At 50.5% G+C, this 26,945-nt stretch overlaps 1 protein-coding gene across 6 annotated transcripts; it reads left to right on the top strand.

Annotated features, from left to right (window-relative positions):
* Nucleotides 1-26,221, top strand: zgc:163014 (uncharacterized protein LOC100038766 homolog). Of its 6 annotated transcripts, XM_055640269.1 has the most exons (13): nucleotides 1-112; nucleotides 1,710-1,886; nucleotides 2,559-2,652; nucleotides 4,802-4,927; nucleotides 7,849-8,002; nucleotides 9,044-9,073; nucleotides 12,097-12,219; nucleotides 13,345-13,544; nucleotides 15,478-15,674; nucleotides 16,778-16,869; nucleotides 17,462-17,513; nucleotides 17,965-18,062; nucleotides 25,923-26,221. In XM_055640269.1, exons 1-13 carry the CDS (start codon nucleotides 108-110, stop codon nucleotides 26,138-26,140), a joined length of 1,566 nt encoding a protein of 521 aa, XP_055496244.1. In that variant the 5' UTR covers nucleotides 1-107; the 3' UTR covers nucleotides 26,141-26,221. The 6 variants fall into 6 exon arrangements, with proteins under 6 accessions (XP_055496244.1, XP_055496247.1, XP_055496248.1 ...); XM_055640272.1 differs by lacking the exon at nucleotides 12,097-12,219; XM_055640273.1 differs by lacking the exons at nucleotides 9,044-9,073; nucleotides 12,097-12,219.
* The last annotated feature ends 724 nt before the right edge of the window (nucleotides 26,222-26,945 follow it).

The raw sequence follows: 26,945 nt of genomic DNA, 5'->3' as shown, positions 1-26,945 counted from the left end.
GGGGCTTGATGGTGACGCGCAGAGGCGGGGTCAATTAGCGCGGGAGTTTTGTCCGCGGATGGAGTTGTTCGCGCTGCGCTCCCTTACGGAGCCCGCCTCGCCGCCTCATGTGGTACCCCCCCCCTCACCGTCCTCCCCCTCACTGCCCCCCCCCCCCCCCCCCCCCCCCCCTCACTGTCCCCCCCCCCTCACTGCCCCCCCCCCCCCCCCCCCCCCCCCTCACTGTCCCCCCCCCCTCACTGTCCCCCCCCCCCCTCACTGCCCCCCCCCCCCCCCCCCCCACTGTCCCCCCCCCCCTCACCCCCCCACCCCACCCCCCCCCTCACCCCCCCCCCCCCCCCCCCCCCTGTCACTGTCCCCCCCCCCTCACTGTCCCCCCCACTGGTCCCCCCCCCCCCCCTCACTGTCCCCACCCCCCCCCCCTCACTGTCCCCCCCCCCTCACTGTCCCCCCCCTCACTGTCCCCCCCCTGTCACTGTCCCCCCCCCTCACTGTCCCCCCCCCCTCACTGTCCCCCCCCCTCACTGTCCCCCCCCCCTCACTGTCCCCCCCCCCCCCCCCCCCCCCCCCCTCACTGTCCCCCCCCCCTCACTGCCCCCCCCCCCTCCCCCCCCCTCACTGTCCCCCCCCCCCTCACTGTCCCCCCCCCCTCACTGTCCCCCCCCCTCACTGTCCCCCCCCCCCCCTGTCCCCCCCCTCACCCCCCCCCCTCACTGTCCCCCCCCCTCACTGTGTGTCCCCCTCACTGGTCTTCCCCTCACTGTGTGTCCCCCCCCCCTCACTGCCCCCCCTCACGTGTGTCCCCCCCTCACCGTGTCCCCCCCCCCTCACCGTGTGTCCCCCCCCACCCCCCCCCCCCCCCCCCCCCCCCTCCCCGTGTCCCCCCCTCACCGTGTTCCCCCCCCCCTCACCGTGTCCCCCCCCCTTCCGTGTCCCCCCCCCTCCGTGTCCCCCCCCCTCACCGTGTCCCCCCCCCTTCATTGTCCCCCCCTTCATTGTCCCCCCCTCCCTGTGTGTCCCCCTCACTGCCCCCCCTCACTGTGTGTGCGTCCCCTCCCCTCACTGTGTGTGCGTCCCCCCCCTCACTGTGTCCCCCCCACTGTGTGTCCCCCCTCACTGTGTGTGCTGTGCCCCCCCCCCCCTGTGCCCCCCCCTCACTGTGTGTGCCCCCCCTCACTGTCCCCTCCCCTCACTGTGTGTGCCCCCCCTCCCTGTGTGTGTCCCCCCCACTGTGTCCCCCCCCCTCACTGTGTGTGCGTCCCCCCCCCACTCCCCTCACTGTGCCCCCCCCTCACTGTGTCCCCCCCCCCTCACTGTGTGCGTCCCCCCCCTCACTGTGTGTGCCCCCCCCCCTCACTGTGTTTGCGTCCCCTCCCCTTCGCTGTGTGCGTCCCCCCCCCTCACTGTGTTTGCGTCTCCCCCCCCCTCACTGTCTGTTCCCCCCCCCATCTCTCTGCTGCGCCCCCCCCCCTCCCCTGCCCCCCTCCCCCCCCCTCACTGCTCCCCCCCCCCCCTCACGCCACCCCCATCACTGCCCCCCCCCCCCTCACTGCCCCCAATCCCTCCCCCCCCCCCTCACTGTCCCCACCCCCCAACCGTCACTCCCTCACTGTCCCCCCCCGTCACTTTTTCCCCCCCCACTTCCCCCCCCCCCCCCCATCCCACTGTCTGCCTCCTCTGGTCCGTACTCACTCACTTTCCCCCTGTAGTGACCCGGGCGGCTGCCTCTTCCGCTGCCGGCTGCCGCTCCCTCTGCCCAGGTTCCTGGTGATCTTCGGCCTGGGCGACTGGGATGAGTACAATGAGGAGAGCCGCTTCTCGGCCGAGGTGTCGGCGGGCCCCGCGGTGAGGCCGCAGCGCCTGGGAACCCTGTCCCCGGCCAGCAGGTCAGTGCGTCTCGGGAACCTATAATACCAACAGTCAATCACCCCAATATTACTGCACACTGAGAAATTGTGTTCAAAGTACCATATCTGCTGTCATTGGGAAGTAAATTGGCTTAAAACACAATACCAAACCACGCTGCCCAACTCTCCTGGGTCAGTGCTTCTGCTCCACATTGGTTCCTCTCCAGACTCATTTACTCAATGTCAAGTCAAGTCTTCTTGCCTGGCTTTGCCCCACTCCCCCTCCTCCTCTTTTCCAGCTTTCTTTCCCCAACTAGAATCAGTCTGAAGAAGGGTCCTGACCTGAAATGTTGTCTGTCCATTTCCTCCACAGACACTGCTTGACCCACTGAGCTTCCAAACCTGCAGTTTGTTTTGTGTCTCTATTTTGCTGCTCCACAGAGGCTGGGATGAATGAATGGGATGTGGTGCAGGTCACCACATGGACAGCAGAGCGTTTGCTGAATGTATGTGCAAAGGGCAGAGGGTTTGGAACGGGGTTGGTGCAGGGCTGACTGTGTGTGTGGAGATGTGTGTGTGTGGGTGCTGCGTGTGTGCGCGCGTGGGTGTGTGTGTGGAGCGTGGGTGTGTGCGCGCGCGCATGTGTGTATGTGTGGAGATGTGCACGGGCCTTTGCCGTGACTGGCGTCGCCTTGGTCTGTCCCTCTGCAGGTGCCTGGTGTGGCAGGGGGAATGGAGGAGTGAGCTGACTGCTGCTGCCAGGGCCCAGGCTGGGGCCACACTGGCTCTGGTCCTCAGCGGACAGGTAGGGGCCGTCCCGGACACTCGCCTCGTGTGTTACTCGCGAGGCACCGGCACTCCTTTGGAGAGGAGGTGGCTTGGCTGTCACAGGGACTGCTCTGGCAATTCCCCTACCCCTGACTGTAGGGGAGAGGGAGATCCTTGGGCACAGTCCCATGTTAAAGGGGCGTCACACATAACTGCAGCGGAAGGTCAGCCTGGATTTGTGCTCGAGAGGCTGGATTGGGATTTGTTGCTGCCCTTTGATTCTTGAAGAAAAGGTGTTGTCGATGGACCTGTGAAGGGCAGACTTGCTTTCTGCTTGCCCATTGGCAAAGCTCGTTCAGCTTTCCTCGCTGCATGAAACGGTGCAGACTTGTGGGATTTATTGCAACGGGGTTGAATATTTGCAATCAGTGATTCTATCCCCTCCATCTCGTTTTCCCATGTCCTGAATGCTCAATCTTGCCTCCATGTAAATGTTCTCATAAAATCTTAACATTGTATGGACGTACTGCACAGAACCAGGCCCTTCGGCCCACCACACCCAAGCTGACTTCTTTGCCCATCTATGCTAAACCCATTTCTCCACATTAGATTTGTTTTCTTCTATACTTTGCCTATTCAGGTATCTCTAAATGTCTCTTAAATGTAGTTGTGCCTAATTCCACCACCTCTGGCAACAACTTGCCCCTCAGATCTCCATTAAAACACATTCCTTTCGCTTTAAACCAATCCCATCTTGTCTCGTATACCCCTACCATGGGGGAAAAAGGTTCTATCTGCCCTATACATGCCTCATGTAATTTTATATACCTCAATCAGGTCACCGCTCAGCTTTGATTAAAAGACATTGAAAATTCTTCCAAAGTACTTAATTGGTTTTGAGGTGTGATTAAGATGCTGCCTGTCCCGCTGAGTTACTCCAGCATTCTGTGTCCATCTTCCGTGATTACGGTAAATTCATAATAATAATAAATTTTAACAATAAATTTTATTTATGGGCGCCTTTCAAGAGCCTCAAGGACACCTTACAAAATTTAGCAAATAGAGTAAAAATATGTAAGCGGAATGAAATAAATAGTAAAGACATCACCAGTACACAAATTAAAGACAGAATTCAATCCAAAGACAAAAATCAAAAACACAATATGAAGAGAGAGTAGCAGCAGCTAAAGCGCGCCAGCGTACACTTTCCCTTCCGGCAGCCATCTTGGACACAGAATAAAATAATCATTGACACACAAAAAAAACATCCCCCCACAATGGTTACCACTGTGGGGGAAGGCACAATGTGCAGTCGCCATCCCCAGTTCCCCCGTAGTCAGGCCTATTGAGGCCTCCACAGTTGCCTTTACGGAGGCCTGATGTTCCTGGCCGTTCTCGCCGGGTGGTGTTGCTCCAGCGTCGGGAGAGTCCTCACAGCGGCTGGAACGGCCGATTCCCTACTGGAGTCCGTGGCATTCCGAAGCTGACAGGGCCGCGTCGGTTGGTGCTCCGAGGCTCCCGATGTTAAAGTTGGCGCGGCTGGCCGCTCCACAGTCCCGCAGCTCGACAGTCTGCTCCGCGATAGCGCTCCAGCGCTGTGCCGCCACCGAAGCTGAAGGTGCTGGGTGGTCCCCGCCAGGAAAGCGCCGCTCAACTCCCGCTGGTAGGCCGCAGGGACGGGTCGATGGTGCAGCCCGGGGAAAAAGCTGCCTCACCGACCAGGTAGGGACCTAGAAAATAGTTTCCCCCTTCCCCCCCACATAAAAAAAGTCAAATTCCCTAACAAACATAGGACAAAATTCACTAAAAACGAATTTAAAAAGTGAATTGAACGGACAGCTGCTGGTTAGCAGCCGTTCCCCAGGATGACTCCTCCTCATAGCAGCATGCAGCATGGCCTGAGGCAATTTATACTTCTGGTGTTTGGGACGGGGTGTTCAAATTAATCTCATGTTGCACTCTTGCTCTGGATCTATGCCATCTCTTCTCCTTCAATTCTAGTTCAGTGTGTCTTTTGCAAATGAGAATGTAACACAGCTTGCGGGTGCGCCCACTCTGCATGGCTCTCCTTGTTTGGCTGCACCTTGGGAATGGGAGTTTGTGTGTCGAGCGGCATCCTTTCCTAGTGGTGGGACAGGGCAGGGAATGGTTGCCGGACTTGTGACCGGGTGTCTTGTTCCTGGCAGGAGGTGGGAAGTGGCTTCATGAGCAGCACTCCGGTGTTCCCTGCCCAACCTCACCGGGCACTGGATGCTGTCCTGGCTGATCTGATGGACGACATCTCCCCGCTGTCCCCCAGCTTCCTCCCGCTGGTAAGTTACAGGGGCTTGCAATTGGTATTGATCTATCAATTTCACTAGTACCAAACTACCAACTTTGTTTGCATGCTCTCCACTCAAATCATACTTTAGATTCAGATTCATAGAGTCGCACAGTGTAGAAACAAGCCCTTCGGCCCAACTCACCCGCACCAGCCAACAATGTCCCAGCTACCCAAATCCCACTTGCCTGTGCTTGGTCCATATCCCTCCAAAGCTGTCCTATCCATGTACCTGTCCAACTGTTTCTTAAATGATGGGATAGTCCCAGCCTCAACTACCTCCTTCGGCGGCTTGTTCCATACACCCACCTGCGTGAAAAAGTTACCCTTCGGATTCCTATTAAATCTTTTCCCCTTCACCTTGAACCTCTGTCCTCTGGTCCTCGATTCCCCTACTCTGGTTAAAAGAATCTGCGTATCTACTCGATCTATTCCTCTCATGATTTTGTATATCTCTATAAGATCACCCCTCATCCTTCTACGCTCCATGTAATAGAGACCCAGCCGACTCAACTTCTCCCTATAGCTCACACCCTTTAGTCCTGGCAACATCCTCGTAAATCTTTTCTGAACCCTTTCAAGCTTGACAATATCTTTCCTATTTTTGATTAGTATGGGTGTTGGGGATTATGGGGAGAAGGCAGGAGAATGGGGTTGGGAGGGAGAGATAGATCAGCCATGATTGAATGGCGCAGTAGGCTTGATGGACCGAATGGCCTAATTCCCTTTCTATCCCTTATGACCTTATGTACATTAGTATTGCGGATGGCTTGATTGTAGTCACAGTCTTTTGCTTATTGGATAGCTTGCAACAAAAAAGCTTTTCAATGTACCTTGGTACCAGGCACTGCCTACCCTGACAAAAATTATAAAGTGGTAATTATTAAGTATAAATAGTAAAAGCACGGGAGAATTCTGCCTACCTAAGAGATCGATCTCTCGGGAAGCCATAATTCTCCGTGCCTTGCATCAACACATTACATGTAATACGCGGAAGTACATGCAGCTCACGTGCCTTCGATGCTGCTTCAAGCCTTCAATGACAAGGGGAGCTGAAGGCAGCTGAAATTCTGCCTTTGCACTGTGAACTGCATACTGCACATGCGCAACATCCTACTGTGCATGCGCAGCGCAAGTTTCATGGCGGGTTTTTCAAACATGGATTGTCATTATCTTAAGAGTATCATAAGAAACAAAGAGAAGAATGGAGTTCGTGTACAAATGATGTGGTAAGTAAATTTCTTTGAGTAATATGTTTTAAATACCGTATTTCCCGGCAACGAAGACGCTATTTTTTACCCCAAAATAAGGCGTCTTGGAGGCCAAAGGTTAGGTTGTTAGCCAAGAAAGATAGACTTTGTTATCCATCAGTACGGCAACATCAAGAACAATGTTGCTGTACTGAGGGATAGCCAAGTTTATCCCTCATTGCTGGCAGCTGAAAGGACTGTGCCCCGGGGGGGGGAGGGAAGTAGTTCCTTTCACAGCGTGTGGGGAGTCTGGCCTGGGGTAAAGTTGCGGGGAGGGCAGGAGCGTTGAGAAGGAGGGGGTCGGGGATCATGCCAGCAACTCACTCACTCGCTCCGGGCGCAGAACCACCACATTGTGGCCGGGGAGGGAAGTGGCTCGGGTGGCAGCGAGTGGCCGCCGGGACCGGACAGCGGAATTGGTCCCTTGATCGCACTGACACAGGAGTAAGCTCCACCGCCCACTGTCCTGTTATCCATCGCCCACTGACCCACTCTTGAGCTGGTCCCCTCACTGTCCGGTCTACATTGAAAGACATGGACCGGGCAGTGAATGCCATGCAGTTTCACCAGGCGCAGCTCCCGGTGGCATTTGGAATTTAAGGATTTGCGGGAAGCGGCTGACATGAGCAAGGCCGGCGAGCGGCAGGAGAGAGGTGTTCAGACGGAGAGCACTGGCAGAGGTGAGCAGGGCGGCAGAAGGCATTAAGGTCCCGGTGGCTGCTTGCAGCCACCTGAGCTACTTCCCTCCCCGGTCACAATGTAGTGGCTCCGGAGTGCCGTGGCAGCGGTAAGTGAGTGGCTTACTGACATGATCCCCGACCCCCACCTTCTCAAACTTCCTGCCCCCCCCGCAACTTTACCCCTGGCCAGACTCCCCACACACTGTGAAAGGAACTCTCCCCTAAAATGGTTCCTTGAACTAGTATTGTCATTCAATCAGATCACAACTGATTCAAGTTGTCCCGGTGTGCTCACGTTTTTCCCCACCATCTCTCCACCTGCTGTCACCCTCCACCCCCCTCCCACCCATTCAGGCATTCAGAATGAAGAAGATTTGGAAGCCCCGGGCAAATTGAATTGTTACTTTCTTTATTTTTATTTTTTTGAGCGTGAGAAATTCTGTTACGCCAGCCTTTTTTCAAAATTTAGCAACTCAAAATGGGGGTGCGTCCTCATTGCCGTGAAATCCAGTACTTTATTAAGAGATATGGTTTTTGAAGACAAATTTCTTTGTAAAAGTCAACTGACAGCGTACGGAGAGGAGAACAATCTGCGCATGCGCAGTTTAAGATATTTTAAAAGCTGACTGACTGCCTATCCTGAGTAATTGGTACAAGTGATGCCTGCATGGTACATGTGACAATAAACTAAATCAGACCATACAGAAATACAACAAGTAGTGCAAAGAGAATAAGAGCAGAATGCAGAATATTGTGTTACTGTGTTATACACTGTTAGTTACAGAGAAAGTCCCAGTTGAAAACAAAATGTGTAAGGTCCACAAAGAGGTAGGTTGGGAGGTGTACATGGGTTGCTGCCTGCTCTGTCTCTCTCTGTGGGAAGGTGGGTTACCTGTAAACCCACGGGTCAACCTGCTCTGTGCCTGGGGAGGGTGTGTTGGTGGTTGGTTGGTCCTGGGTTGATGCTACTCTTCCCTCCACAGCCTGGTCTGACTGCTGCCCAGCATGGGAGAAGCCTGCGTTTGGACATACCAAAGGCCGAGAAGGAACCATGGTGTCCTGCAGAACCTTTCTTCACTCCGTCAAAGGCCACTGGACCCACACAGCAGCAGCATGACGAGGGGGAGGAGGAGACAGGTGAAGCTCACAGCCTGCTTAAAGGATATATGTGGGGCAGGTTTGTTACACAGAGAGTGGTGGGTGCCTGGAGCATGTTGGCATGTGTGCTGGTGGAAGCAGATACAATAGTGGTGTTTGAAACTTTTAGATAAGCAGGGATATGGGTTATGTGCAGACTGATCAGTGTTGGTCTTGGCATCGTGTTCAGCACGCATTGTGGGCCGAAGGGCCTGTACTACTCTGTACTCTGTTTCTTTCTTTCCTAGCTCACAACCCGTGGCTCAGTACAAATGCTGCCACATCACTCCGGCCTGCCACAATGAAAGCTGCAGAGGACAATCTAGACACGAGGCAGGATATTAGTAGCTGGGGAAAACATGGAGGCTTGAGGGGACTGGATGTTTCAGCGGTGGGAACAGAAAGGTCCCATACCACTGGGGAGGAGAAGTGAAGGTCTGGAACAAGGAGGCAGAGCTTTCAATTGGTGGTGGCGATTTCACACACAGCAAGATGGGAACCTTCAACTCTCCCCTAAACAATAGTAGTTTCAGCACAGGAGGAGAGGGATGGGTGAGGATCTTACCACCATTTGGTGGTGGGAGGGGGGGGACGGGAGGTTGAAGCCATCCAGGATCATCACTGCTGCTGTGAGCTGAGATCCTTGCATGTGGAGAGGATGTTTCCACTAGTGGGAGAGTCTCGGATTAGAGGCCACAGCCTCAGAATTAAAGGATGTTCCTTTAGGAAGGAGATGAGGAGGAATTTCTTTAGTCAGAGGGTGGTGAATTCTGTGGAATTCATTGCCACAGATGGCTGTGGAGGCCTGGTCAGTGGACATTTTTAAGGCAGAGGTAGATAGATTCTTGATTAGTACGGGTGTCAGGGGTTTTGGGGAAAAGGCAGGAGAATGGAGTTAGGAGGGAGTGATAGATCAGCCAGGATTGAATGGCAGTGTGGACTTGAGGGGCCGAATGATCTAATTTTGCTCCTATCACTTATGAGCTTATGAGGTGTTTGGTGTGACAGCGCTGGTGACTGAGGATTGCTTTTGTATTCCAGAGATCGAGTCGGATGAGAGGAGGCGACACAGTGAGTAAACCTTGAGCTGGGAACGTTCCGTGGTCCTGAAGCTAAACACTCTGGACTTTAGAAGGATGAGAGGGATTCTTATTAAAACATGTAAGATTATTAAGGGTTTGGACACGCTAGAGGCAGGAAACATGTTCCCGATGTTGGGGGAGTCTAGAACCAGGGGCCACAGTTTAAGAATAAGGAGTAAGCCATTTAGAACGGAGACGAGAAAACACTTTTTCCTCACAGAGAGTTGTGAGTGTGGAATTCTCTGCCTCAGAGGGTGGTGGAGGCCGGTTCTCTGGATGCTTTCAAGAGAGAGCTAGGTAGGGCTCTTAAAAATAGCGGAGTCAGGGGATATGGGGAGAAGGCAGGAATGGGGTACTGATTGGGGATGATCACCCATGATCACATTGAATGGCGGTGCTGACTCGAACGGCCGAATGGCCTACTCCTGCACCTATTGTCTATTGTCTATTGATGGGATTGAGGGAGGGGGGGAGGGAGGTGAGCAGTTGGCCTCACCTCAGTCAGCACGGTGCTGGAAACTGGTGCCTGAGCTCCCGGGCATGGCTGTCACAGAGAGTCACTGAGCGGAGCCCCGACGCATGTCTGCTTCTCTTTCTTGTTGTCCATGATTATCATTGGGTGGTGAGGAGGAGTTCCCGGGACAATCCTCATCTCAGGAAGGAGAGGAAACACTCGGGGGAAACTCCTGTCATTGCTGGAACCTTTGGATAGGTGGAGAAGGGCATTAAGGAATTAAATAGTCCAGCTTCAGGCATGTGAGGGTCCATCACACAAGCCTCAGGCAAGGACTGCATGGGTAGCCCTTCCACACTTCACATGTTCTCTGGGCTCCCTGTGAGCTACTGGATCATCTGTCCCGCTGTGATGAGGCCATCTCCCCATCTACTGGACCTTGCCAGTGGCCGGATGGTGCTGGGCCTCTGCAGCAGACTCACATTTCACTCTGAGGGGAAACAAGCCCTGTGCAGCAGCACAGCTGACCCTAGCTCGTGCCGGTCCGTTGTTTAGTTACGTTTATGCCCCTGTCCCATTTAGGAAACCTGAACGGAAACCCCTGGTGACCTTTCCCATGACCCAAGGTTTCCACGAGGTTGCCGGAGGTTTTGGTCACTCTCATTATGGTCGAAAGTGGTTTCGGCGTGGTCGAGGCTTCTTCTAGGTTGCTTTGATTAATTCAACATAATCAAAAATCGGCCTCGACTAAAAATAGGTTGCCGTTTGGTTGAAGCCAGTGGAGTGGGGTCGCTATTTACTTACAGGCAGTCGAAGGCAATCTCCTTCTCTGACCGGCCATTTTGATTGGCTCATTGGAGTTTCAGGACCTAGAAGACCCACCGGTAGGTAAAATGCCCGCTAACTTTATTAAACTTCTTAAAACTGTCTCCACTCCTTCTCCCCCCCCTTCTCTCCACTTAACTCTCTCCTCCCGCGCTCTCTAAAGAACTTACTGTGCTCTGTGGCAGCCGTTTACCTTCCTCTTCATCGCACAGACAGCGCTCCTCTGCTCTCCATAGCCCCCACCTTCGCGATGCGTGTGTGTGGTCGGTAGCAAAGATCCTATAGGATCTTTGGTCGGTAGATGCAGCTCACGCTTCAGTTGATCCACGCATCCATAAAGACTCATCACACCCCTGTAACGGACTGTTTGAACTACTTCCCTCCGGCAGACGTTACAAGGCCTTCTACGCCCGAACCTCCAGACTCAGAAACAGCTTTATTCCAAGAGCTATAGCGGCTCTGAACCGGCCCTGCTGAGTGCCCCCACCCCCCCTGGACTGTCTCCCTCGGATGGTCACGACACACAGCTTATTTATTTATTTTACTTTTCTTTTTCATCGGTTGGAGCTGCATACTAAATCTTGTTGCACTGACGTGCAATGACAATAAAAGATATTATTATTATTATTATTATTATTATTATTATCCAGCTCGAGGCTTTCTAGGCGAGTGACCAAAACCTCCAGCGACCTCATGGAAACCTTGGGTCGCGGGCAAGGTCACCAGAAGTTTCCGTTCAGGTTTCCTAAGTGGGACAGGGGCATTAGATATACAGCATGGCAACAGGCCCTTCGGCCCACTAAATCCACACTGATCAGCCGTCCCTGCACACTGACACTATCCTACACACAATAGGGACAATTTACATTTATAAGCAAGCCGTTAACCTACACACCTGTACGTCTTTGGGATGTGGGTGGAAACCGGAGCACCCGGAGAAAATCCAAACAGTCCCCGGGAAAACGTACAAACTCTGTATTGACAGCGCCCATAATCAGGATCGAACCCAGGTCTCCAGTGCTGTGAGGCAGCAACACTGCTACTGTGCCACTTAAAAGTGGTTTAAAAAGTGAGGTCTACCACTGGGGGGGTTGGCTGATGATGCAGGTGTGTGTCTACCTGAGCGGAGGGGGGGGGGGGGGGTGATGATGATGTGTGTGCAGGGGGGTGATGTGCAGGTGTGTCTACCTGAGCTGGGGGGGGGGGGGGAGGGTGATGATGCAGGTGTGTCTACCTGAGGTGTGCTGAGCTGGGGGGGGGGGGGGGAGGGTGATGAAGCAGGTGTGTCTACCTGAGCTGGGGGGAGAGGGAGGGTGATGAAGCAGGTGTGTCTACCTGAGCGGAGGGGGGGGGGGGGGGGGGGGGGGTGACCTGATGCAGGGGGGTGTGAAGCAGGTCTACCTGAGCTGGGGAGGGAGAGGGATGGGTGACCTGAAGAAGGTGTGTCTACCTGAGCTGGGGGGGAGGGGGGGCTGAAGCAGGTGTGTCTACCTGAGCGGGGGGGGAGGGGGTGTGATGATGCAGGTGTGTCTACCCTGGGGGGGAGGGAGGGTGATGATGCTGGTGTGTCTACTGAGCCCTGTGCCTCAGTGACTACCTGAGCAGGGGGGGGGGGGGGGGGGGGGGGTGATCTCATTGCAGGTGTGTCTACCTGAGCTGAGGGAGAGGGAGGGTGATGAAGCAGGTGTGTCTACCTGAGCTGGGGGCTGATGCCTCTGTGTCGGTGTCCACAGCTTGTCCCAGCCCGCGCTGGGATCACACCCTGTGCCTCAGTGACTCTGACACGGCCATTCTCATTGGAGGAGAAGGAGCAGGGAGCGGCTACAGTAAGGATGGGCTGTGGAGGCTGGAGATTGGTGAGTGCCATCACCCTGCTGACGAGTGTCGGGTTTATGTCGGGAAGAGGACCATTCAGCTCAGCAGGCGTGTGCCAATCCAAAATGGAGCAGGTTGTTTCTACCTCCTGATCGGTCACTCTGGGTCGCTGCTCTTCAAGGCCTCATCCAGGTGCAGTTTAAGCGCAGGCACGATTTCTAGCTTTGCTTCTCTCTCAGGCAATGAGTTCCAGACCCCGACCTTTTCTTGAGTCAGGAGTAACAAGTTCATACAGCTTGGAAACAGGTGCTCCAACCCAACTCATCCGCGCCAACCAAGATGCTCAACTAAGTCAATCCCATTTGCCTGCGTTTGCCCCATATCCCTCTAAACCTTTCCTATCCATGTACCTGTCCAAATGTCTTTTTAAATACTGTTATAGTCCCTGCCTCAACTACTCCCTCTGGCAGCTCGTTTCAGCTGTGTGAAAGGTTACCCCTCTACTTGCTTTTAAATCTTTCCCCTCTCACCTTAAATATACAGTATATGTCCTATGGTTCTTGGTTCCCCTACTCTGGGTAAAAGACTGTGCTTTCACCCTGTCTATTCCCTTTGTGATTTTATACACCTCCATAAGATCATCCCTCGGCCTTCTGCACTTCCTAGAATGAACAGAAGAGCAGTTTTTACACTTGTGAAACCGTTCCTCAGTCTCCTTTGTTCCCAAGGACCTCATGGCAGTCTGAGTAGCTGGCAGGGCCTGGGTACAGCAGGCAGTGAGTGGGCTGAATGGTCCCTCTGGTGGTGCTAATGCACGGGTGCCTGGGTGAGGTTATCCATGATGCGGACACACTGGGGAGAGTTGTATCCACTGCTTGCCTGACCACCTGGGTGCTGGCCTCACACAACCCTGACTAAATAAACCATGGCACCCCTCCCTCTGAACACCATTGATAAAACCATTTCACACTGGCATTGGAAGACTGCATGGTGCTGGAGGAATGTACGGTGGCAGGAAAATGTGAGATGATGGAGAGGCTGCACCACGAGTTGATGCGGACTAGTGCTCCCTTCATGTCCCACTCCTCCCTCACTACAAAACCGGTTTGATGTTTTCATGGGTTTAATCAGCATGAATCACCTCTGCCTTCTGGTCTTCTCTGCAGACGATGGTGACATTTTCTGGTTTCCCTTGGAGACGACTTCCACGCTGAGCATCCCCATCCCACAATGTGTTCGCGGTCACTCTGCCACCTATGACCCCGACGCCAAAATAATTTACATATTTGGGGGAAAGAAAGATGGAGAATGTTTCAATAACGTCTACATCCTGGACACCTTGACCTGGAAGTGGTCCGTGGTGATTGTAAGTAGGGACTGTCGTTGACTCTGGATCACGGGAACGGGAGGCTGTTGATCCCTGGAGCCTGTTGCCCCAGGAAGATGAGGGCACACCCCCTCTATGCTGCATACCTGTTCAGTGAGGCTTTGTTGCTCTGTATCCTAGCTCTGTCTGCCTGCGTCTGTTACCATCAATCCCTATAACCAAGAGAAATCCATTGGCAAGATGGCACCAGAGTGTTCATAAGTCATCGGATCAGAAGTAGGCCATTCGGCTCATCGAGTCAATTAACTCTTTACGTGCTGGTCCCTGAAGAGGATCTCCTATCAGCTGATACAATCACTCCATTTTAAATCCCTCTTCCACCAGTAAATCTATCAGTATTTCAAACTGTCCCATTTTGTGCACTCTGGTGTTTTTCACTCTGCTCGAAGTGTACGGCTTGGTTGTATTCATGTGTAGTTTGATTTGATTGGATTGGAGAGCAAGTAAAAAATCTTGTCACTGAATCTCGGTACACGCGACAATAATAAGCCAATGGCAATATTGGGGGAAAAAAACCCACGGGTGCCAAAATAAAAACAAAAACTAGAATAAAAACAAGCTACCGGTGATACTCCAAGGCCAGGCTGTGTCTGTGGAGGGGGTAGAGCAGGGTGGGACGGAGCATTGTTTGCTGTTCGCCTAGTGGGTCAGGCCCTTTAGTCACACAGCATGGAAACAGGCCCTTTGGCCCAACTCGTCCATGCTGAGCAAGTTGCCTATCAGAACTAGTCCCATTTGCCTGTATTTGGCCCATATTACTCTAAATCTTTCCTATCTATATCTCCAGATGTCTCCCTGCCTCAATTACCTCCTCTGGCAACTTGTTCCATACACTCACCACCCTCTGTGTGGAAAAATTCACCCCTCGGGTTCCAGTTAAATCCTCTTTCACTTTAAACCTTTCCTCTGGTTTTAGACTCTCCTATCCTGGACAAAAGACTATAATTATTTACCTTATCTATGTCTTTCATGACTTTATAAATCTCCATAAGGTTATCCCTCAGCCTCCTACGATCCAATGTAAAAAGTCCCAGCCTATTCAGCCTCTCCTTGTATTTCAATCTTCCAGTCCCGGTCACATCCTGGTGAATCTTTTCCGTGCCTTTTCCAACATAATGACATCCTTCCTGTAGCTGGGCGACCAGAACTGCACAGAGTGGTCCCAGTGTGGTCTCACTAATCACTTGTACCACTGCATCATGATGTCCTGTACTCTGCCCACTGTCTGATGGAGGTCAGTGACTTGTACGTCTTGCTATTGAGGGAGTGCAGCGTAGGTTTCTCCGGGATGGCGGGACTGTCATATGCTGAGAGAATGGAGCAGCTGGGCTTGTACACTCTGGAGTTTAGAAGGATTAGAGGATATCTCATCGAAACATATAAGATTGTTAAGGGCTTGGACATGCTACAGGCAGGAAACATGTTCCCGATGTTGGGGGAGTCCAGAACCAGGGGCCACAGTTTAAGAATAAGGAGTAAGCTATTTAGAACGGAGACGAGGAAACACTTTTTCTCACAGAGAGTGGTGAGTCTGGAATTCTCTGCCTCAGAGGGTGGTGGAGGCAGGTTCTCTGGATGCTTTCAAGAGAGAGCTAGATGGGGCTCTTAAAAATAGCAAAGTCAGGGGATATGGGAAGAAGGCAGAAACGGGGTACTGATTGTGGATGATCAGCCATGATCACATTGAATGACGGTGCTGGCCCGAAGGGGCGAATGGCCTACTCCTGCGTCTGTTGCCTATTGTCTTCCCCGCTCTGTGTGATGGAGACCAGTGAGTCACACACCACCTTCCCTGCTATGTCTGGTGCTGCTGGGTTTGGGCCACTCTGTGCTGCAAGGAGCTGGGGCATTTAGCTGTAGCTGAGGTATGGGGTGGGGCGGTTAATGGCCTGCCTCTGCCTTCCTCCCACAGGGGAAGGGCAAGGTTCCCTCGCTGTCCTACCACAGTGCGGCCGTCTTCCAGCAGGAGCTATTTATATTTGGCGGCTGCCTCTTCACGCCCCACCAGGGCGGGCAGATCTACAGCAACTCCCTCTACATCTTCAACCGCGAGCATGAGATCTGGTACCAGCCCATCGTGATGGGCGACAGGCCGCTGCCTCGCTGCGGGTAAGTAGCTCGCCGCAGCGGTCGAGGATGGCCAGCGGGGGGGGGGGGGGGCAGCCTGGAGCTGCTCATTCCAGCCGGGCGTGTGGTGACACAAGAGGAGGCCACTCAGCCCTGAGCTGCCGGCCTGAAAACTGTACGGCACAGGCCCTTCGGCCTACAATGTTCATGCTGAACATGATGCCAAGTTAAACTAGTCTCCATTTCCTGCGTATCCATGTGCCTTCCTCCTGAACGTCACCACACTCATCATGCCTGCCTTCACCACCAACCCTGGCAGTGCATTCCAGGTACCCACCACCCTCCATGTATAAAACAAATGCTGTTTGTATCTCAAAGTCATAGAGTCATGCCACACGGAAGCACGTACTTCAGCGCAACTCGTCCATTTCAACCAAGTTGACCTTAATGACCCAATCCTCCTCATTATTTTACACACCTTATAAGATCACCCCTCGGTTTCCAGCGCTCCAAGGAATAAAGACCTAGCCAGCCCAACCTCTCCCTATAACTCAGGCCCTCAAGTCCTGGAAACATCCTCATAAATCTTTGCACTCTTCCCAGCTTAATAACATCATTCATACAGCAAGGTAAGCAACACTGAATACAATACTCCGTGTGGCCTCACAACTGACTTGTACAACAAAGCAACCCAGCATCTATACTTGATACCCTGACCAATTAAAGCCTCTTACACTATTATCTACCTGTGATGCCACCTCAAGGAATTAATCACCTGCACTCCCACATCTGTCTGCTCCACAAACTTTACAAATGAAACAACCTCCTTTAGACGTCCCCCCCCCCCCCCCCCCCCCCCCCTTTGCCCTCTAGCCTTTGACATTTCCAGCGTGGGGAAAAATGTTGTGATTGTCAACTCTATCTGTGCCTGCTGGGTTACTAATTACTGGAGCGCAGAGGGAATGGGGTCAGCGATGCTCTGGGATGTGAGTCTGTTGCCCAGTGAACACGGCTGGCCCCTGCTCTGGTGGGAAGCTGACCTGTTCCATTTGTCCAGTCAGAGTGGGGAGAGGCAGCAGGGGGGTTGTCCATGCCTCACTGAAGTGTGCCTCCGTTTCCCACGCCCCCTCTCCCTCTTTTCCCAGACACTCTGCCACTCTCCTCAATGACAAGCTGATCCTGTTCGGAGGCAGTCGGAGCCGTGTGTTCCTCAACGATCTTCACATCCTGGACCTGGGTGAGTAGAAGCCATTGGGAATGTGGGAGTTGGCGAGATCTGCTTCCTGCAGCAACTCCACCCCACTGCGCACATTTCCCACTGTCCTAATCATCCTGACCCCTGGCAGTCACGGTGGCACAGCGGTAGAGTTGCTGCCTTACAGTAAAATGCAGCGTCAGTTTACGGGTTCGATCCCGACTACGGGTGCTGTCTGTACGGAGTTTGTACGTTCTCCCCGTGACCTGCGTGGGTTTTCTCCAAGATCTTCGGTTTCCTCCCACACTCCAAAGATGTACAGGTTAATTGGCTTGATAACAAAATGTAATAAAAAATTAATTAAAAAAAATAAAATTTGTCCGGTGCTGAGTGATGCTGTACCTAGATGCTCTTCAGCGTACTACATCTAGATCTAGACCCTTCTCCCTCCGTAGGGTAATCTCCCATCCCCGAATCCTCCAATTTATTTTAATCTCATGTCCTCTGGTTCTTGATTGCCCTACCCTGGGTGAAAGACCGTGCATTCATTATTAGGGATTGAAATACTGGATGAATGGAAGCTGGTGTCACCTGTCTGCTGTCTCTAACCCAAACCCATGTCTATTTCTCCTAGGTTTCATGGAGTACGTTCATGTACAGATACCAGGACCTCCAGCACCACGATGGTAGGTCCTGTCGTGGGTAAACACGGAGTTGTGGAAACTGGCAAGCAGTGAGGAGACGGTGTACCTGAGGAAGTGTGTGATCTCATGTCGAAGCAACGGCTAGTTAGTTATCAGGGATCAGGATCGACTCATCATAAGGGACGTGACGTGACGTATAATATTGAGAAGGAACTGGGAGTGTGTGATGGGATGGTGTAGAGGGAGCGTCACTCTGTGTCTGACCCCTGAAGTGTGTGATAGGACAATGTAGAGAGGGAGCTTCACTCCGTCTGACCCCTGGAGTGTGTGATAGGACAATGTAGAGAGGGAGCTTCACTCCGTCTGACCCCTGGAGTGTGTGATAGGACAATGTAGAGAGGGAGCTTCACTCCGTCTGACCCCTGGAGTGTGATGGGACGGTGTAGAGGGAACTACATTAGGTGCTATATAAATGCAGATGTTTTTGTTTCAGTCGCCACGCTGCTTTGCCTGTGGGCGATAATAAAGTCCTGATAAGCGGAGGATACAACCTGGCCGGCGCCCTGCAGGATGTGTTCATCTTCAACGCTGGTAAGACAGCATCTCATCTGCCTGGCTATCCTGACAATAGACAATAGGTGCAGGAGTAGGCCATTTGGTCCTTCGAGCAAGCACCGCCATTCAATGTGATCATGCCTGATCATCCCCAATCAGTACCTCGTTCCTGCCTTCTCCCCATATCCCCTGACTCTGCTACCTTTAAGAGCCCTATTTAGCTCTCTCTTGAAAGTATCCAGAGAACCGGCCTCCACCGCCCTCTGAGGCAGAGAATTCCACGGACTCACAACTCTCTGTGTGAAGAAGTGTTTCCTTGTCTCTGTTCTAAATGGCTTACCCCTTATTCTTAAAGTGTGGCCCCTGGTTCTGGACTCCCCCAACATCGGGAACATGTTTCCTGCCTCTAGTGTGTCCAAACCTTTAATAATCTTACATGTTTCAATAAGACTCCCTCTCATCCATCTAAACTCCAGAGTATACAAGCCCATCCGCTCCATTCCCTCAGCATGTGACAGTCCCGCCATCCCGGGAATTAACCTACAAAACCTACGCTGCACTCCCTCAATAGCAATAATGTCCTTCAAATTAGGGGACCAAAACTACACACGATACTCCAGGTGTGGTCTCACCAGGGCCCTGTACAATTGCAGAAGGACCTCTTTGCTCCTATACTCAACTCCTCGTGTTATGTAGGCCAACATGCCATTTAGTTGCTTCACTGCCTGCTGTACCTGCATGCTTACTTTCATTGACTGATGAACAAGGACCCCCAGATCATGTTGTACTTCCCCTTTTTCCCCAACTTTACACCATTTAGATAATAATATGCCTTCCTGTTTTTGCTACCAAAGTGGATAACCTCACATTTATCCACATTAAACTGCATCTGACATGCATCTGCCCACCCCCCCAACCTGTTCAAGTTACCCTGCATTCTCTTAGCATCTTCCTCACTGTTCACACTGCCGCCCAGCTTTGTGTCATCTGCAAATTTGCTAATGTTACTTTGAATCCCTTCATCTAACACTGGGAGAGGGCAGGTCCATCTGTGCCCCATTAGAGGAGCATTAATCTCCTCTTGTCTGTTGTCATGGCAGATCACGTTCAGCATGCAACGTACACAGAACGGTATAGCACAGGAGCTTCGGTCCACAGTGTCCATGTCGAAGATGATGCAAAGTTAAACTGATCTCCTCTGTCCGCACATGATCCATATCCTTCCAACTCCTGCATATCCGATCTAAGAGAGTCTCAAAATGTCACTATTGGGCTGAGTCCGCCTCTCTCTGCAGCTTCTTGCATCCCTGTGTGTTGGAATTGTCAGACCAGGCCATGATGCAGACAGTCAGGACACTTTGCAGTACATCCGTAGTAGTTTGTTGCAGTATGCAGTGGCATTCCAAATCTCTTTTAACTTGTCAGGAAGTAAAGGGGCTAGTGTGTCCCTCTACCTGTAAATCCAAACGGTTTCTACAGCTATATTAATAGCAAAAGGATAATGAGGGATAAAGTTGGTCCATTAGAGAGTCAGAGTGGACAGCTAACTGCAGAGCCAAAAGAGATGGGGGAGATATTGAACAATTTATTTTCTTTGGTATTCACCAAGGAGGAGGATATTGAATTATGTGAGGTAAGGGAAACAAGTAGAGTAGCTATCGAAACTATGAGGATCAAAGAAGAGGAAGTACTGACACTTTTGAGAAATATAAAAGTGGCTAAGTCTCCAGGTCCGGACAGGATATTCCCTAGGACATTGAGGGAAGTTAGTGTAGAAATAGCAGGGGCTATGACAGAAATATTTCAAATGTCATTAGAAATGGGAATAGTGCCGGAGGATTGGCGTACTGCGCATGTTGTTCCATTGTTTAAAAAGGGGTCTAAGAGTAAACCTAGCAATTATAGACCTGTTAGTTTGACGTCAGTGGTGGGCAAATTAATGGAAAGGATACTTAGAGATAATATATATAAGCATCTGGATAAACAGGATCTGATTAGGAACAGTCAACATGGATTTGTGCCTGGAAGGTCATGTTTGACTAATTTTGAATTTTTTGAAGAGGTTACTCGGGAAATTGATGAGGGTAAAGCAGTGGATGTTGTATATATGGACTTCAGTAAGGCCTTTGACAAGGTTCCTCACGGAAGGTTGGTTAAGAAGGTTCAATGGTTGGGTATTAATGGTGGAGTAGCAAGATGGATTCAACAGTGGCTGAATGGGAGATGCCAGAGAGTAATGGTGGATGGTTGTTTGTCAGGTTGGAGGCCAGTGACTAGTGGGGTGCCACAGGGATCTGTGTTGGGTCCACTGTTGTTTGTCATGCACATCAATGATCTGGATGATGGTGTGGTAAATTGGATTAGTAAGTATGCAGATGATACTAAGATAGGTGGTGTTGTGGATAGTGAAGTAGATTTTCAAAGTCTACAGAGAGATTTATGCCAGTTGGAAGAGTGGGCTGAAAGATGGCAGATGGAGTTTAATGCTGATAAGTGTGAGGTGCTACATCTTGGCAGGACAAATCAAAATAGGACGTACATGGTAAATGGTAGGGAATTGAAGAATGCAGGTGAACAGAGGGATCTGGGAATAACTGCACAGTTCCCTGAAAGTGGAATCTCATGTAGATAGGGTGGTAAAGAAAGCTTTTGGTGTGCTGGCCTTTATAAATCAGAGCATTGAGTATAGAAGTTGGGATGTAATGTTAAAATTGTACAAGGCATTGGTGAGGCCAATTTTGGAGTATGGTGTACAATTTTGGTCGCCTAATTATAGGAAGGATGTCAACAAAATAGAGAGAGTACAGAGGAGATTTACTGGAATGTTGCCTGGGTTTCAGCAACAAGGTTACAGAGAAAGGTTGAACAAGTTAGGGCTTTATTCTTTGGAGCGCAGAAGGTTAAGGGGGGACTTGATAGAGGTCTTTAAAATGATGAGAGGGATAGACAGAGTTGACGTGGATAAGCTTTTCCCACTGAGAGTAGGGAAGATTCAAACAAGGGGACATGACTTGAGAATTAAGGGTCAGAAGTTTAGGGGTAACATGAGGGGGAACTTCTTTACTCAGAGATTGGTGGCTGTGTGGAATGAGCTTCCAGTGAAGGTGGTGGAGGCAGGTTTGTTTTTATCATTTAAAAATAAATTGGATAGTTATATGGATGGGAAAGGAATGGAGGGTTATGGTCTGAACGCAGGTGTATGGGACTAGGGGAGAATACGTGTTCGGCACGGACTAGAAGGGTTGAGATGGCCTGTTTCCGTGCTGTAATTGTTATATGGTTATACCTGGTGTGTCCCTCTACCTGGTGTGTGCCCTCTACCCAATCACATCCATGTGCTGCGTCTAGAGCAGGTCTGACAAGATGTTAACCCAGGAATGTGAAGCTGCTGACGGGCCTGTCCCACTGCGGCGACCTAATTCGTGACTTTAGAAGAGTTTGCCCACGACTCATACTCGCAGCATGGTCGACACGAGGTCCTAGGAGGTCTTTGTAACTCCTTCATGCTCAAGAGTAGTCCCCGCGTATTCGAGGCCTCAGCTAGGTTGTGGTGTTTTTTTTTAACATGCTGAAAAATACCCACGAGTAAAAAAAAGGTCACCATGGAAAAAATCTATATTATTTTACTCGTGGGTTTAGTCGAGGTAGGTTGTAGTAGGTCATAATGTTATTTGTAGGTAGTCAAAGTTAATCGAAGGTAGTCGAAGGTAAAGCTCGTTGAGAAACAAAAGGTAAGTAAACCGACCGATAATGTTAAATGCCCGCTAAACTTTATTAAACGTTGTCTGGTTTAACCATATAACCATATAACAATTACAGCACGGAAACAAGCCATCTCGGCCCTACAAGTCCGTGCCGAACAATTCGGGGAAAAGTTTTTGTTACAGAGTGAGTGATTGATATCTGAAACTCAGTGACATCACTATGTTCAGGAGAAATATATATCCACTTCCCACTTTAATTATTCTCAAAAACATTACTACAAAGGTAAATATTTAATCAAATAAATCAATGATTGGATCCAGAGCCATAAGTGTTATTCTGCAGAAACTAGTCCTTCAGACCACCACATCCATGCTGACCTGCTATTTACAATATATATTAATGATCTGGATGAGGGAACTGAAGGCAATATCTCCAAGTTTGCGGATGACACTAAGCTGGGGGGCAGTGTTAGCTGTGAGGAGGATGCTAGGAGACTGCTGGGTGACTTGGATAGGCTGGGTGAGTGGGCAAATGTTTGGCAGATGCAGTATAATGTGGATATATGTGAGGTTATCCATTTTGGTGGCAAAAACAGGAAAGCAGACTATTATCTAAATGGTGGCCGATTGGGAAAGGGGGAGATGCAGCGAGACCTGGGTGTCATGGTACACCAGTCATTGAAGGTAGGCATGCTGGTGCAGCAGGCAGTAAAGAAAGCGAATGGTATGTTAGCTTGCATTGCAAAAGGATTTGAGTATAGGAGCAGAGAGGTTCTACTGCAGTTGTACAGGGTCTTGGTGAGACCACACCTGGAGTATTGCGTACAGTTTTGGTCTCCAAATCTGAGGAAGGACATTATTGCCATAGAGGGAGTGCAGAGACGGTTCACCAGACTGATTCCTGGGATGTCAGGACTGTCTTATGAAGAAAGACTGGATAGACTTGGTTTATACTCTCTAGAATTTAGAAGATTGAGAGGGGATCTTATAGAAACTTACAACATTCTTAAGGGGTTGGACAGGCTAGATGCAGGAAGATTGTTCCCGATGTTAGGGAAGTCCAGGACAAGGGGTCACAGCTTAAGGATAAAGGGGAAATCCTTTAAAACCGAGATGAGAAGAACTTTTTTCACGCAGAGAGTGGTGAATCTCTGGAACTCTCTGCCACAGAGGGTAGTTGAGGCCAGTTCATTGGCTATATTTAAGAGGGAGTTGGATTGGCCCTTGTGGCTAAGGGGATCAGGGGGTATGGAGAGAAGGCAGGTACGGGAACTGAGTTGGATGATCAGCCATGATCATATTGAATGGCGGTGCAGGCTCGAAGGGCCGAATGGCCTACTCCTGCACTAATTTCTATGTTTCTATGTTTCTATGACCTTGCCCATCTGCACTAATCCCATTAGGCGGCATTAGGTATATTTCGTTCCATGTCATGCCTAATTAAGTACATATATATATATATAAATATATATGTACTTAAATATATATATATATAAATGTACTTAATTAGGCATGACATGGAACGAAATATACCTAATGCTGCCTAATGGGATTAGTGCAGATGGGCAAGGTCAGCATGGATGTGGTGGTCTGAAGGGCTAGTTTCTGCAGAATAACACTTACGGCTCTGGATCCAATCATTGATTTATTTGATTAAATATTTAACCTTTGTAGTAATGTTTTTGAGAATAATTAAAGTGGGAAGCAGCTATCCTTAAGTTAAGTGCCTCTCTCAGCTAGTGGAAACTATCAAGCTCACCTTGTAATCTCACAACTATAGGGATCTTCAAATCCAAGTCTTCCACAGCTAGAATAATACCTTTAGCAATTATATCACAGCGCATGATGCCACCAAATATGTTTACCAGAATAGCGACTACCTAGAGAGAGAAGGGACCTTTTTAAAGTATGGATGAAATTGTCCGAGTAAAGTTATATCAAAAGTACTTCCTTGTTCATTGATATGATCCTTTTAAAACACCATATTTCAGTACATACAGAAGATTTATTTCTAATTAGCATCCAAGTTTAACCTGCTGGAATAATGTAACTGGGCGTGCTGTTTCTTAAAAGTGTCTACCCCTCTTCTCTCCTCCTCTCTCCCCCCCTTCTCCGCGCTCTCTAAAGGACTTACCGTACTGTGCCAGCCGTCTTTTACCTTCCTGTTCATCGTGGGTGTGAATTTCAGACAGCGCTCCCCTGTTTTCCCTGATCCTGCCTTTGCGATGTGTGTGTGTGTGTGTGCGCAGTCGGTCGATCCGGCTCGCGGTTTCATCGCTGACGGTCGATCCAGCTCGAGGTTTTTCAGGCGAGTGCCCTCGAGCTTGAAGGTCGAAGACAGTCGCTGAAAAGTCGCGTCAGTGGGACAGGCCCTTGACTCTCTCCACCACCAACCTACCAATGAAAACTGGCCCCTGCTCACCTGGCTTCCCCTTTCTGGCCAACGATTAGTTTGCTGAAGGTACACAAAAATGCTGGAGAAACTCAGCGGGTGCAGCAGCATCTATGGAGCGAAGGAAATAGGTGACGTTTCGGGCCGAAACCCTTCTTCAGACTGATAGGGGGTGGGGGGGGGGGGGGGGAAGGAAGGGAAAAGAGGAGGAGGAGGAGCCCGAGGGCGGGCGGATGGGAGGAGACAGCTCGAGGGTTAAGGAAGGGGAGGAGACAGCAAGGGCTAGAAAAATTGGGAGAATTCAATGTTCATGCCCGCCGGCCGCAGGCTACCCAGGCGGAATATGAGGTGCTGTTCCTCCAATTTCCGGTGTTGCTCACTCTGGCAATGGAGGAGACCCAGGACAGTGAGGTCGGATTGGGAATGGTTTAGTAGAAGATTAGTTTGCTGATCTTGTTGTTGATTGTTGTGTATTTTCTGACTGCCCACAAACTTGACTTCTGTTCATCTATAGACACAGGATCAGCTGTGCAGGTAGACCATGACCAATGGCCAGGGGTAGACTTGTGAGTAGTAAGGCCACCATTATTAACACAATATTACAAGCAGCCTGGGATGGAGCAGAGGCATCATCTGATGAATGCAGATTTCAAGAGTCCAGAGTCAAGTGTGTTTAGTTGTCAATTGTATCAAATAGGGAGCATTGACAATTTTTATTTGTAGCAGCATAACAGGTCCAGTACACATAGATTCAACAATACACTAAAGAACGTTCAATAAATAAATAAATGATATTAGTGCAAACAGAAGCACCAAGTCCCTAGAGCAACCAAGATAGTTCATAGTTTAGTTAGTGTTAGTAGTGTTTAAGAGCCTGATGGTTGTGAAGAAGCTGCCCCTCAACCCGGATGTCACGGTTTTCAGACTTAACGCTTCTTCTTCATGAAGCGTGAAATGAGAGTGTGGCCAGGGTGGTGTGGGTCCGTGAGGATGCTGGCTGCCTTTCTGAGGCAGCGCCTCCTGTAGATTCCTTTGATGGTGGGGAGGTCAGTTCCTGTGGTGAGGATGGACTCGGCCGTGTCCACCACTCTCTGTAACCTCCCACTTGATCCAGGATGCGGATGGACGTTTATGTTTGCAAAATTGACAGATATGTGATAATAAGGCAGTAACTATTAATGCTGGGCATCTATTCATACTGAGGGCATGGAAGAGTATGGCAAAGGAACAGGTCAAGTCAAGTCAACTTTATTTGTCACATACACATACAAGGTGTGCAGTGAAATGAAAGTGGCAATGCCTGCGGATTGTGCAAAACAACAGAACAAAACGGAACAGAACCAGTATTTACATTTTAGAAAAAAAAGACACAACAGTAAATTAGTCCTTGGTGAGATCAGAGTTTACAGTCCTGACGGCCTGTGGGAAGAAACTCCGTCTCATCCTCTCTGTTTTCGCAGCATGACAGCGGAAGCGCTTGCCTGACCGTAGCAGCTGGAACAATCCGTTGCTGGGGCGGTAGGGGTCCTTCATGATCTTGCTGGCTCTGGATCTGCACCTCCTGGTGTATGGCTCCTGCAGGGGGGTGAATGTAGTTCCCATAATGCGTTTGGCCGAACGCACTACTCTCTGCAGAGCCTTCCTGTCCTGGGCAGAGCAGTTCCCAAACCAGATCGACAAGATGCTTTCTACAGCCACAGAATAGAAGTACTGAAGCACTTGGTGTGCTTAACATACCAAGTTACCAAGAACGTCAAGCCTAGCACTAACTCTTTCCTCTCTGTGCTCTCTCCACCCCAGACACCTACAGCTGGAGCAGTCTGTACCACCACACTCTCTGCTCTGTACCAAGAGCAGGTCACAGCCTGGTGTATCTGAGCTCGAGCCAGAGCAGCACAGGGACCTGCCTCAAACTCCTGGTCTTTGGGGGATCAAACAGCACGGGGCAATTCTACAATGACACTCTTCATGTCACTCTGGAGCTGAGTGAGGAATGTCCAGAAAATGCCCATCCATGAGTTTGCTGTGCGTGAGACGGGAACATTGTGTCTGTCAGCTGGCTGGTGGCCTGACCAGTGAATCATTAAATGTACTCCTGGAATCTTGTCTCCTTGTGTTAGTGACTGGAGTTGCAGATCCAAGCAACTAATAGGGACTGCGGGGTTCGACTGGGCTCGAGTGCGGGAGTTGATCTCTTTGTGCTTTATGAAATGAGTTTATGGGTTGTTGTAGTCATTTGAAGCAAGTGTAAAGCTGTGAGTAGCATGTTCTATATCCTGTCTGTAATCCTGCAGATCACAGCTCATGGTGAGGGCTTCCACTGCCACGATGTCTGGCACTGAGTTCCAGACTCCTCCTATACTCTTGAAAGCTTCCTTACGTCTCCTCTAATCCTGTACAAATTACTTGAAACAATTTAATTCTCCTTCCCACTCCCACACAGACCTTTCTGTCTTAGGTCTCCTCCATTGTCAGAGTGAGGCTAAACGCAAATTGGAGGATGTCATATTTCGCTTGGGCAGCTTACAGTCCAGTGGTATGAATATTGATTTCCCTCACTTCAGGTAACCCCGGCATTCCCTCTCTCTCTCTATCCCTCCCCCACCCAAGTCGCACCAGCTTCTCATTTTCAACCAACAAACAGCTAACAATGGCCTGTTTCCTTTATCATTGTCACTTTTTTACATATCTTTCATTCATTGTTCTTTATCTCTTGCTTCCCTTATCCCTAAACAGTCTGAAGAAGGGTCTCGACCTGAAACGTCACCCATTCCTTCTCTCCAGAGATACTGCTTGTCCTGTTGAGTTACTCCAGCATTTTAT

The sequence above is a fragment of the Leucoraja erinacea genome, chromosome 9 (genome assembly GCF_028641065.1).
Source record: "Leucoraja erinacea ecotype New England chromosome 9, Leri_hhj_1, whole genome shotgun sequence".
NCBI classification, from domain to species: Eukaryota; Metazoa; Chordata; class Chondrichthyes; order Rajiformes; family Rajidae; genus Leucoraja; species Leucoraja erinaceus.
Note: the sequence above shows the minus strand (reverse complement) of the source record. Positions and strands in the feature narration are given on the sequence as shown.

Excerpts from the sequence above, each read along its gene's own strand:
- zgc:163014 (XM_055640269.1), top strand. Across the intron at positions 8,003-9,043 it reads CGAGGGGGAGGAGGAGACAG|AGATCGAGTCGGATGAGAGG; the intron begins GTGAAGCTCACA and ends TTTGTATTCCAG. Across the intron at positions 18,063-25,922 it reads TGTGTTCATCTTCAACGCTG|ACACCTACAGCTGGAGCAGT; the intron begins GTAAGACAGCAT and ends TCTCCACCCCAG.